The 12,501-nt window shown below is 48.8% G+C and overlaps 1 protein-coding gene across 4 annotated transcripts in view; it reads right to left on the bottom strand.

The window, feature by feature from the left end:
• The window catches only part of LOC143429784 (IQ motif and SEC7 domain-containing protein 1-like), a 37,735-nt gene that overhangs the window by 1,690 nt on the left and 23,544 nt on the right, over positions 1 to 12,501 (bottom strand). For 2 of the 4 annotated variants that reach the window (XM_076905564.1, XM_076905566.1), the window contains exons 2-6: positions 3,760 to 4,107; positions 2,663 to 3,206; positions 2,234 to 2,593; positions 1,458 to 1,831; positions 48 to 703 (exon numbers count right to left, since the gene is read on the bottom strand). In XM_076905564.1, coding sequence (XP_076761679.1) covers positions 48 to 703; positions 1,458 to 1,831; positions 2,234 to 2,593; positions 2,663 to 3,206; positions 3,760 to 4,107 — 2,282 coding nt within the window. Of the gene's footprint in view, positions 1 to 47; positions 704 to 1,457; positions 1,832 to 2,233; positions 2,594 to 2,662; positions 3,207 to 3,759; positions 4,108 to 5,858; positions 5,906 to 11,504; positions 11,900 to 12,501 lie in introns of those variants that run through there. The other 2 variants (XM_076905563.1, XM_076905565.1) reach the window with 2 other exon arrangements.

The raw sequence follows: 12,501 nt of genomic DNA, 5'->3' as shown, positions 1-12,501 counted from the left end.
AATTTCATAGAGTACTCGATGGTAATTGATTCGAATACAAGACTCACGAGAAACTTGGAAAAGCGTGACCACCATCCCGCACAACGGGAAGCTTTGTCTGAACGTGTACGTGACGCTGTTCTTCTTCTTGCTCAGGATCTTCGTTACAACAAGAAGGTCGTTGAAAAGGAACACTTCTCGTTGATGAACACCTGGCCTCTCTTTTTTATGAATATCCGGGATTTCGTACAACCTGCAATAGCAGACCAATCTTCTATGCGGCAAGGCCATGTTAGGTTTCTTGCCAACTATCGTCGCTTGAACCTTCATCACTTGAGAGACATGGTCCGAGCCAGGCTTAAACTCGTTCTCCTTCACTCTCTCGTAGATTCCGACCAATATGTCTCTGTCAATATCTCCACAGTCGTCTATGCCTCTGAGATTCTTCACGAAGTCGTCTAGCCTCATTCTACGCTCTGGTTTCAGGTTCGGCGTGTGTAAGTCAGTATTTAGCATGATTATCGCGAAGGCCAACACGAAGACTGTGTCCGCTGAACGTAGCCTGGACACTACGTCGGGGTTGCATTGGCAATAGCGCTGGCTGAACACTTCCATCAGTCGTTCTATCTTCTGAGCCTCGCCTGGCATCCGGAAGTGCGCTTGGAACTTCCTCAGAGCGACGTCCACTTGCATTCCCGATAGATCTAGTTCGTGGGAGAAGCATCTGAAACAGGTAAAATGTGTTAGGTGAACGGACAACTAACGAAAGAGTAAAGTATTTTTTACTGTTATTTTGAAAAAAAATATTATAATGATAAAATAGAAAGGGGCAAATATTTGTAAGGAGCACTTTTTATTTGAACTTGAAAATGTAAACCAGTAGCATTTCGATGACAGGGGAATCTACTCCACTTATATATGTCCGTAAGGGGTGCTTCTGGTTCTACCCTTAATCATTCTAAACTAAACATTCTTCCTCGAATGTTTCGCTTCCCCAACACGTGTTTCTTAATGTCTGTCCTGTGACTCAGTTGCATTGGCTTGTGTTACATTTTCGTCACACTAATTGCGGGACTAAAGAGGGGTCTCCCGAGGGTCCTTCGAACCTTCAACGTAAATCTGTTTCAGGATAGACCTCCTGCTAAGCATTGCAGTTTTTGAAACTACTTTAAGAGTTATATTCCTTTCACAGTAAATCACGGAATTACTCTTTGTACGGTTACCAAAGAATCGAACACGGTTACTGGATCGAGACAATTGCATTCTTAAAAAGACAGCGACAAGAGAAAACGACTTTCTATAATAAATAACGAAGAACCAGTCCAAACTGTCGTTTTCCGCTACGTCGATCGCTGATCACTGTGATAAACAAATAGAACTTTCACTTCACAGCTTTACTTTTACTTTTTCAGGGAACAATAAAAGGTGGTTTATGTTGTTGGTTTATCGTTGTTGATCAAGATAACAGGATAACTTACTCAAGCACAGCCATGTTGAAGGGGTTCTGAAGGTTTCCAAGGTATTCTCCGATCATCTGCCTGGACAATCCTTTTCTGCTGATCAAAAATCTCGCGATACCCTGCGGGCTATTCTCCAAGAAACCTCTTCTGATCAAGTAGCTGATTCCCCGTTCTGGTTTCTTGTTGAACAGGTTTAGGCCAACCCTGTACTGTCGTTTTCTGACCGTTTCCGACATTTTAGAGCTCGTCTGAGACATACTCTCCGGGTGGTCCATGAGCGGAAGCTGGTAGCCGGAACTGGCGTGCGAGTGGCCAAGATCCTTCACACTGTTTATCATCGTGGTCGAGTCGGTTGTATGGTTGGCGCATTCTTGGTGTTCTGGTGAACTTGACTGGATAACAGAAATGTACAAATGAAATTAAACGTCTAAAATACTTACGCTTGCATACACACACAATGTATTTTAAATAGAGAGCTTAACTAATCGCTCGATTCGAGCGTTAACTACCCAGGTAGACTTTATTCCTTGGAACTCGGAAAAAAAAAGGCGAAAGTTTAACTTCGAAACGAAATACTCAAACGCCAAAGCGTTTCAAAGCAAAGGCTAGATTCTTCAAAGTAAAGAAACAGCAACAAACAGATCAGACTGCTCTCTGAATATCGTCTAGCCCAAAGTGCGTAAAAAGCTCCAAGGAACAAAAGGAATGGAGGAAACAAAGGGGGGAGCATACACAGGCGCACACTGACACACGCACACAGCCGTGCAAAGAGCGTCAGAATTGGTGGAACTCACGATTCCTTTATGCTTCCACACAGGTGATCCTCTTTGAGCGTCTCCCTCGGAGCTCTCGCAATTAGTGGAATCGCTGCCAGAGCTCTGGACAGAGCTTAGGCTACCGTTCTCGACGCTCTTGCTCAGACCGTTGTGACGCGGTTCCATGGACCTGGACGTAATGGAAGACGTTCGTTTTGGCACTTCCGGCGGCACCTTTTTCGCGGACACCCTCGTTCTACCGGCGGAGCCGAGGTGACCAGCGCTGCTCCAGTTCTGCGCCACCGGTGTCTGAAGATTGTGAGGCGTCGATGGCGACGTGCATGGGGTCCGCAGCAGATCCCGCGGCGGCGTCTCTTGTCTGATACCGCACAGCGTCTCCTGCAATAATTATCATCGTTACATGATGTTTCTCGACCGCGAGTCGAGTCGACTATAACTCTCAATCACCTGTGGATTGTAATAGTGTATGCTGGACCCGCTCTCCTGGGAGCTGGACTCCCAGCACGGGCTGGGCGGTAGCTGTTGGTGTCTGTTGCAGGGGCTGGGCGTAAGAGAGGGCGTGTGTCTGCCGCTTTGATGAATGTTATGGTTCGGATGCTGGTGCGCACCGACTTGAACCTCGCACCTGCCACTTTGGCTTCGGGGAATGGGCGATTGGGAGTTCTCCACGTGCCTCCTCTCCCTGAGCGACATGCTCCTAATTGGCATTGGCCTGTTCGGCGTCTGCGGCTGTTGTATGTAGATTTGGCTGTGAAAGACCATCCTCTCGTGCTCGTTCGTGTTCGTCGCTCTTTCCGCGTTCTCCTGGAGCTTCCTGCTGAGACGCTTTTCCGCCTTGGCCATGGCGGTGATGGCGGCGAACTTTTTCAGCAGCGTGTATCTCCTGAAGGCTCGCTGGATAGTCAGCGCGGCGTTTCTGGCCTGTACGCCACCGTATTTCCTCTCCAACATCTCGATCTGCTTGTCCAACAGGTCCTGAGACAACTCGTACCTGTTTCAAAAGTAAAGATGACTTATTTCTCTTTGTCGATCCACAAATTGATGCAGTGTGCGCATAGTGTTGCAATGTACTTTTCAAATTGTGTAAGTTGTATGATTAATCGAATGAAAAGAAAAATAAATGGAAAGTGTAGTATTCTAACTAAAGAATGCTGTGTGATTCGATTCTGTTGCTAAATGGTAGAATTAAACGGTGAAGCTTGAACGGAACTGAATTGGCAACGAAGACGTGCGTTCTGCAAAAGCTCAGCTTTTTCAACAGCCACGAACATCTGAATATCCTCAGCGACTCGCAAGAAGACTCCGGAGCTGATCTTTCGCAGAAACTTGTAAAAACCTATCGATGACGTTCCACGGAGTACCACGAACCAGATCTCCCCGTAACTCCCCCGACAAATTCCAGAATCTTCTTGCAAGTCCTACGGTTCTCCGCGCGACCCAGCGAAGGGGGCAAAAAACCGGAGGTACGTCGCGGTTCCTCCGGAACAAAGCGAACGACGGCGGACGGAGAGAAAGGCGAACGATTACATCAATGTTAATCTTACGCAGTCTGCAGCCGGCATCTCTTCAGCACGTCTCCGTTACGTACGGGTCCCTTTTTAAGGTGATTCTGTTGATACCCTGCCGGTTGCGGCTGACCGCCGTAGCCCTGCACCATCGTCCCGTAACTTTGCGGTTGATTGTAGCCGGCGTGCGCGTACACCCGGAAGTTCGACGTGGAATTGTAAGGGCCGTGGGCGTAGTTCTGGCTCTGGACGTACGATTGGCCCGTGATATAGGAAGTCGTCAGGGACGTCTGGCTGTCGGACGAGTAGACGCCGTGCATGTCGCTCCCGTGCACCTGGTTCACGTTCGCGGCGTGCTGCGGCGGCCTCTCCATCTTCTGCGAGAAACTGTAACAGAAAGACACGATCGGTTAGTTGGGGCGCGTGCACCACGAGGGTAGAGCTTTCGCGAGTAGTATCGAGGTGTGGGCTGTCGAAGTTGGGACGAGGGGTCGCGGTGTTGGACAGGGTGAACTTCGACGCGGTATGGGCGCAGGTGGTGTTTTGCGGAACTTTGAAACGATCAGAATGGAGGATTGCTGAAGTTGCAAGGGCTATGCTGGAAAGCTGGATTTTCAAGGTGGAATCGCAGGACTCGCGTTGGTAGACAGGTCGATTTTGGGCCTGGCGAGTGAAGCTGGAATCGCAGAGCTAGAGAGCGACGAGAATGCAGAACTCGACGAACCATGCTGGCGGTAGAATAGTCGTAGAATGATGCAATCCAACAAATAGTCTAAATGACAAAATTGCGCGATTACAGGCATTAAAATCTTAGAGAATCACATAATTACAGACGTGCATCATCGTGCAGGATCCATAAACGTTCCATTAACGCGTTGTAATCCTCGACTTCCGCCTCTACCTGCGTTCAATTTTCGCCTGGCACCTGCGGATCGTGCCTCGGACGGAATAAATCCAGCGTGCAACGCCTCGTATCAATTTTCGCTCGATTACACGTCGCGGGTTAGCAGCTGCGCATCGTGCCGCGAGATTTATCCCTTCAAGGGATAGGACTTTCACGGTAATGAGATATCACCACTCGTAGAAACGAGATTACTAGGTGGAAGGAGGCGAAAAAAGGAGGAAGAAGGCGCCTAATGCTGCGAGTGGACGGGCACCTTTCCCTCGCAGGCTTCACGGTTGCTGATTAATTTCTTTCTCGTGGGAGTTGCGCGCTGGATTTGTCGATGAAAGCGGTCCCCTTTCGCGGACCCTTTCGTATCCTACGAATCGTTTTTACAACTGATCTTAACTCCGTTTAAACCCTACGAACGCGAATTACAGTTTCGAATTTACAAACGTCCGTCGCGATTGATGTTTTAATAACAGAAACGGTGAATCATTGGAAAAATATGTTTGCAAGGGCGGAGGCGGCAGGAAACAAGAGGTAACGGGGTTATAGCGTGCAATTTGCAAGTTAATCTCGCAGACTCATCTCGTTCTTGGCCGTGTGTATGGCTATATACGGGGCACCGTCATTGGTTTATTCAATATCCGCTCGCCACGTGATTGCCAAACGTGATTTCCGGAGATTCCCGCTTATCGACGCAGATAGGCCTACGGTTTCCACCCAAACGCCTCTCTAAACTTATGGAGCGACTGTTCATTGCAATATTGCACTGTGCTATCCACTGGATTTTTTCAATTAAATCCGGATCCTTTAATTAAAATATATTTCTGCATACATTTCGGAGTTCGTTCAATTTTAATTTGATTTTAAATGAAAAATTGGAAAGGATTTCGCGGAAGCCTGGTACGACAAAGCAATGGTCCAATAAATTTCATTCAAAATCATCAGCAAAGTCAGATTCCCGTTTTTGCGAAGGTATCCGGTAATTAGAATGATAATTCGCTCGGGAGTAATTAGAATTCTGAGGGTTGGAGGCCGAGGACGACCGGTGGGAGGAGATTTACCAGAAATAAGCCTGCCAGCCGCAGCTCTGGCGGAGCATCGCGTCGAATGCACGAAAAACACCACCTCTGTCCAGCAGCTGCCGGCAATTACCATTCGAGGGACCGTTTCGCGCTCGTGAATCACACCACGATGAATCATCACTCGAAATTCACCCCCTAACGCGTACCATGGGACAACCACCTACCCCGTGAGAAAGCCAGCCACGCAGACCACCATGTTGACTCTTCTCTTTTTCCACTCCACTGTTTTATTCGACGACTCACTTCACTTTAACTTCCGTTCGAGAGTGATCAACACAAAATACCCCTTGAACAACGCATAATACGAAATATTAATCGGATCAATTAAAACAGGATAGCTCTTTGTGCGCTCGAGAGTTCGATTATTGGAAACGTTCGATGGATAGATCTCGCTCGATGGAAGGGTAGTTTCAAAGGAGGTTTCGAGGAAAGTTCGAGAACCGTTCAAGGGTGGCTGCGAGATGGTCAGACGCTCGCTGGAGGAAGGATCGCGACGGTCTGACGATCTTAGGGTGGACTGAGGTGATCGAGGATCGCGAGCAGCTGGCAGCCACGGGCATTCTTCCTCCTCGAGGATCGGAAATCAGTGACAGCCGGGGGACGGAGGGGTGCGTGCAGGAGCACGTGCACACCGGCCTCAGGCATCGTGTGCAACCTTCTGCAACATCGATCGATTTACCTCACCCCATCGCCGTGCTCTCGCGGAAGCTCTGCAGAGATTGCTTCGAGGGATTTTCGCGGTACATAATTCTTGTTTCGCGAGGGAAATGAAACTTCCGCCGCTGGTAGATTTAGCTGTTATTGTTATTGGAATTTCTTCGAAAGTTATATCCTTCAAGAATACCCTGGGACACTTTGAAAGGCTTAAATATATTTCATCTTCCAATTTATTTCAAACACTTATCTATCTAATTTTTAGTTCAGTAGTCTGAGGGGCTTCCAGTTTCCATTTTAGCGACATTCATAATTTAAAACACGCGAAGAGAGGTCACGCGCGTACATAATATCGAGGAATTCGAATCGATTCGACCCTGAAATGGGTTAAGAGACACTCGAGGATAAATGGAGTGTTGCACCTCGTACGAGGTTCGTTACTTCGTCAGACGAGACGCGCAGAGGGGGTAGAAAGGGAAGAGGGTACCTTTTCGAGAGCGGGGCCCTCGAAAACGCGTATCGGCTTTCGCGTGTGTGCCAGCAGGTATGCGGCGCGAAAGACAACCGATGCTGACGATGACGGCCGATGACGACGTCGACGATGACGGCCGTGACACTCAACCTTCCGTGACTTATGCAACGCGCGTTCAATTAAGCGACTTACGCAAGGGCCAAGGTGTGTAGGATAAGCGAACGCGTTTATGGCTCGTGAAGTCTGAGAAGTTCCACGCGTTGATTGGATTTACCGAGGGTCGGGGTGAGTCACGCGAATGGGACGGCCTACGACCGTTTCTTTTATTCGCCGGCGTGGAAGATCCGTGAATTTTACGGGGGATTTCCTGATCGGATGGGTGGTATCTTTTTTAAGAGTCTCTCTTACGCGCGCTACGCGGAGAGTTAAAGGGGTGTTTACTTCGAGAGTGATTTAGAAGGCGAAAGTTTACGCTCGAGGTTCTGTATTGGTTAAACGAGGATAATTTTGTCTTTCTGGCCTCTCAATTTCCCCGTTTCATGCATCCTCAATTTTTTTCATTCAATTTCCAATTTCCTAAGAATAAGCAGTCCTCGTCTGGTTTTTTTTCGGACATTCTATAGGTTGGAAAATTAATTTAACCGCGTACAGAGACACGCAACCCCGTCACTTTCACACTATTCTTCTCCAGCAAAGTAGATTACATTTTCCTTCGGTTCCCCAGGCCGTTCCACTCGCGATTGTCTTAAATGAAACGTAATTGCAGGAAAAGTTGCCCCGGCCAGCTGGAATTGTATTTAAAACGTGCACACTCACGACTCGTGTACACCGTCAACCAGCACGCACATCCTGAGAAACCAAGCGCCTTTGAAATTGAACGGCTAATTGTCTGTCGCCAATGTATTCCCTGGCAACCAACTGTTTTACTCGCCTCCCGTTTTTTGTTACACGTACACGTTGCAATTCTAGTTAAGAACAATTGAAATTGATACCCCCTGGTACAGTCAGCTCCTACGCCCACTTTATTTACCCTCATTTTGTGACAACGTATTACAAATTACTCGAGGATTCTCCAAACATCTGTCGAAACAGTTTCGCTAATGAACTTCTATGGTACGATTGGTGCGTCTCAAAGGCTGCCGTGTTCAAGGGGTTAAAAATCCACCTTCCCTCTAGCGAATCATCCAGAATAAAACGAGCACCCAGTACGTATCGCCAAAGAGACCACAACTGGAGTTGCTCAACGCGTACCGTGGGCGCATTCAACCCGATCAAGACGCTAGAGGACCCGAGCAACGTGGGCCACGTAAACGGCATCGCGTACCTAAATGGCGTGTTCTCACAAACTGTTCGTATCAAAGAGGAAGGAAGAGGGGCGCACAGGCTGTGGCCGAGGTGCATACGTGTTTGACTGGCGGAGAGCTACTTTGCGTTAAAAAACACGGGGGCCAGGTGCGCGTATCGTGCCACTTTACGGCGGTTCACAGACGCGCGTGCTTCTGTGAACGCGTGCACCCAAGGCACGAGCTCCGCTGCGCAGCACAGCCGACGGGCAGATGTTTCGCCTCTTGGGAGGCTTTAATGCCACCCTGGCTCCAATTTATTTCTCTTGCCGCGGAGCCAAAGACCGCCCTCCGACGCGGCCGTTCCTCGAGATGAACTTGTTGTTTGTTCCGCGCCTGTCTCGTCTCGTCTCTGCCTCTGTTACCCTGTCTGCACCTAGACGAAGCGCTGCGACCCTGTCTGGGGATGATCCTCTGTTTTCGTTCCCGCCGTTTCGATGTTTGCTCTGGTATCCATACCATTAGCGCGATGCTTGTTTCTGATCGCGAGTGGGTGAATGCACGGAACCTCGTACGGGGTGGCTGAGGGGGTGGTGTCGTTGGCTGTACCCTAGACGTTTGATTCGAAGCATTGTTCCGCGGTAACAGTGTACCCAGTTCGCGAGTTCATTAGAATATCCGTGCAAAAAGCATTTGTCTCGGTGGCTAATAGAATTGGAGAAGCGTCGGCGTAGCCGCGAGGCGCAGCGTTTCGCGCGGACGAGAATAGTCCCGATGGAGAAGCGAAACTCGGTCTGTCGCGGGAAACAAACGGCCCTCGAACGGAGGAGTCTGCCCGTCGCAGTTTGCGCCCTCGATAAATCCACAGGGGCGACTTCTCTCCATTGTCTCGGAGACGCCGTTTGACTTCGACTCGGCGTCCACCGGCGAGGGAGGGTTGAAAGAGATAGCTCTAGCACGGGGGCCACTCGCGCGTTTATACGAAGACAAAACCCTTAGACGCGTAGGCTTCAGGTGGAGTGCATCAGCTGCCACTTGGACACGCGCCATGGAAGCCTCTACCGTGTTTCCTCTCGGTTCTCCTCTTTTTTTCCTTCCGTTCCGTCCTTCCCTTCACCGAGGCGGCTGGCTCTCCTTCGCGTGGAATAGACACTTCGTCAATTTAGATACGAAACGAAGTACCGCTTCGACGCTCCGAGTTTTCAAAGGATCCAACAAAGATCCGATTCCTTGTCTTGTCGCGAGGCAACGATGCGAACGGAGAGGACGCGGACGAACGACGCTTTCACAATTCGAGCAGGTGTAATTCCGCGAGAAAGTCAAAGGGTTCGCGGATGTTTGAGGGATCGACCCGCATCGGGAGGCGTAGGTGGGAAGCCAGCCAGACGGCGGCGATTTTTTCTCGCGAAATCCCGTGGCTCGTTACGTGCATCGCGAGATTAACGTCACGTAATTAAATGGCGCCGCGTGCATAGGTCGCGCGCAGACAGGAAAGCGTATTCGCCGTGTTCCGCGAGAATTTTCCTCCTCTTCGCTTTGTACGCTCTGTCTGTGTGCCAGTGGATGAAATCTCAACGCGGATGTCGAAAAAACAAGCCCGAGTCCTCTGCAAACAGTTCTCTTTTTTTAAAGAGGAAACAGCTGGTCAAATGGAGAAACAAGCTGCTCGAGAAATATAGCGTTCCGTTTCGGGAAACAGTTTAGAATGGCGGAGAACGAAACGGACATTTAATTGGGAAAGTGAGAGAAACTCACGGGTCACGATTATTTATTCGTTTTGGATATACTAACAGTGGATGTCCAAGAAGAGTTAAGCGTATTTGTCGGTATTAGTCGGTGAGAGCCACGAGCTGGCCATGCAGGATGTTTAGCTTCGTTTCTGGGTTATTTGTCAATGCAACTTTGGATGCTTCGTATTTATAGCCGTCGAACAGATGCAATCGATAACCAGATGTACGATAATTATAGACGAAGGACGATATACGTATTGCAATCGATGTTTCCTCCAACGTTACGTAAAGTCGAGTAGCGAGCAAATTTCTGAGTTGGCGTTGTACAAAAAAATGTTTAGACGATCGCGAAAAATATTAAGAAGTATAAACATCGAAGCGACGACGAATGGAAGACGTTTAAAGGAATTATTCCGGCATTTCCCCCCAGCATTCCCCCTAGTTTTGCTCGGGAGAGCTCGCCAGCTCGCGTGGAAATTAATATCACGAAGCCAGGGGATCGTTCGTATCTAACACGCGCTCGCACCGTTAATGGCAATCAACGGTTGTTAATTGCTCGATGATAATTAGTCGAGACGGAGAAGCGGCCACGCGGTAATGGAGAGCACGCCTTAATAATTCCTTTAATGAATTCGAGACACCGCGCGGCGGCTTCTTCCGCGCGGTGGAAGCCAACGAACCAACGGTTCCTTCCGTCCACTTCTCAACCAACCTCTCAACCCGATCTATTCTATTTTCAACTGTTCATTTTACAATTTTCCTTTTTCGCAACGAGAAAGTTTCGAAAGTTTCAGATTCTCGAGAAGAACGACGCGAGGCAACAAACTCTTTGCTGCGGGTTACAAAATGACGTAATCGAATTGCAGAACACGAGGGTGCGTAAACCTTCGCGAAGCACGTCCAATGAGTCACTCTAAACAGCGTGGATAAAATTAGAGGCGATACAATTTATTCGCAACACCGGCTGCCACCGTTGGAATCGAATACCTGACGTTAACCGCGATAGTCGCTCCCTTTCCTTGAGTTACCGCGAAGACAACGATCTTCCACTCTCTCGCGGCGATCCGGCCAGCTTCGTCGGCCGTGTAAAATTCCCCGGAATATTTCATCGCGTTTCGAGGCGAAGATTTACGCGGCTGTAACGCCCGCGTGGGAACGCGATCCGACGCTCGACAGATACCTCCCCCCGTTCCCTTTTATGCATATAATTAACGCGGATAAGTCGGAGCGCGCCGCGGCCTGCAAGGGTTCTGCAGATGAAGAATTTCCATAAAATAGCCGGAAACTGTTTGCGTAACGCGAGCTGTGCAGCGCGCGGAGGAGGAACGAGCCGTGGTATGGAAGTGAACCGTGATTTAGGATACGCTCCTGCCAGCCACGAGCGGCAATTATAAATTATTAATTAAGCTCGTTTCTGTTCATCGTGTATTGCTCGACTAACACAGTGAACGTTTCATTAGAATGCTGTTTAGACTGCGGGAGGACGTGGCTGTTCGTCGAGCATCCAGTTAACTTAAAAAATATGCAATCTGAATCGTCCCCGATGCGCGAAGTGTGTTAAACCTTGAACCCTTCGTATTCAGACTTCCGTTGGAAACTGGATGTGTTAGCGATAATTGAAAAACGGAGCCTCGTGTTACGGACAATACATCAAGACATGAAAATAAGTACCGGTTGATGAAGTTGGTAGGCGTGGAGTAGCCCAACTGTAGCCGCGACCTGATCACCTTCTCCTGAACGGTGACCATCCTCGAGCTTCTGGAACTCTGGTGCACCCTAGTAGTCCTGATCACCTGGTAACAGTGATGCTTCGGCTGGGCGTTGCCCACCCTGTCACCCCTCGGTTCAATCATCGTGAACATGGCTGTTTTCACTGATCACCGGCCACTGCTACCACCGAACCACTTGTTCTCACTGTTCTCACTCTAGGTCCCATCTTTTCTCCTTTTCTCTACTCTTCCACCGGTTCTCTATAGTTACTGACTATCACAGCGCTCTTTGGTTTCTGTCTCGCCAATGTCGGAAGCGTCTTAATTATCCGAGATACATTTCGGTACCCAATAGACCTGGTCTCGTCGAAAAAAGAGGAATCGTTTTTAAAGGGCTCGTCGAATCGGCGAACTTAAGAATTTAACAGGGGGTTGAAATGTCTGGCAATGTTCCCGTGGATACGTTTCGATTGATCGAGATACACTTTGGTATTTGATAGACCAGTCGAAGAAAGGGGAATCTGTATTGAAATTTATTGTCTAAACTAGAAAGAAATTGAGGAGCGTTTTGGGGTGGGTCGACGCCATCAGGGTGAAACGTCTCTGACACTTTCTGAACAGGTGCTAGAGGAACACTGTTAGAATCGTAGCGGCTAAAGCTGGCGGAGGTCCTAGTGGTTTAGGAAAGTTTCGAGTTCGCGTCTACCTTAGGGTTGCGGTTACGTGAAATTTTAATCGTACTATCTTCAGGGTTGATTCGATTACTCGAACGCCAGGAGACTTCTCTGGCGTGAAAGTTCCTTAACTCGATGTAAGGCAAGGCGATGCTGGAATCGTGCGAACTTGAGAATCTTAGAGAAGAACTCGTGAAAAGTCTTCGACCTAGAAGAAATGAAAAAACATCGAGTCCGATTATAAATCGAGGCTGCATGAAAAGCACGCGCGGATTGATGAATATA

The sequence above is a fragment of the Xylocopa sonorina genome, chromosome 12 (assembly GCF_050948175.1).
Source record: "Xylocopa sonorina isolate GNS202 chromosome 12, iyXylSono1_principal, whole genome shotgun sequence".
In the NCBI taxonomy this organism is placed as follows: domain Eukaryota; kingdom Metazoa; phylum Arthropoda; class Insecta; order Hymenoptera; family Apidae; genus Xylocopa; species Xylocopa sonorina.
This window is presented reverse-complemented; position numbering and strand designations above follow the sequence as displayed.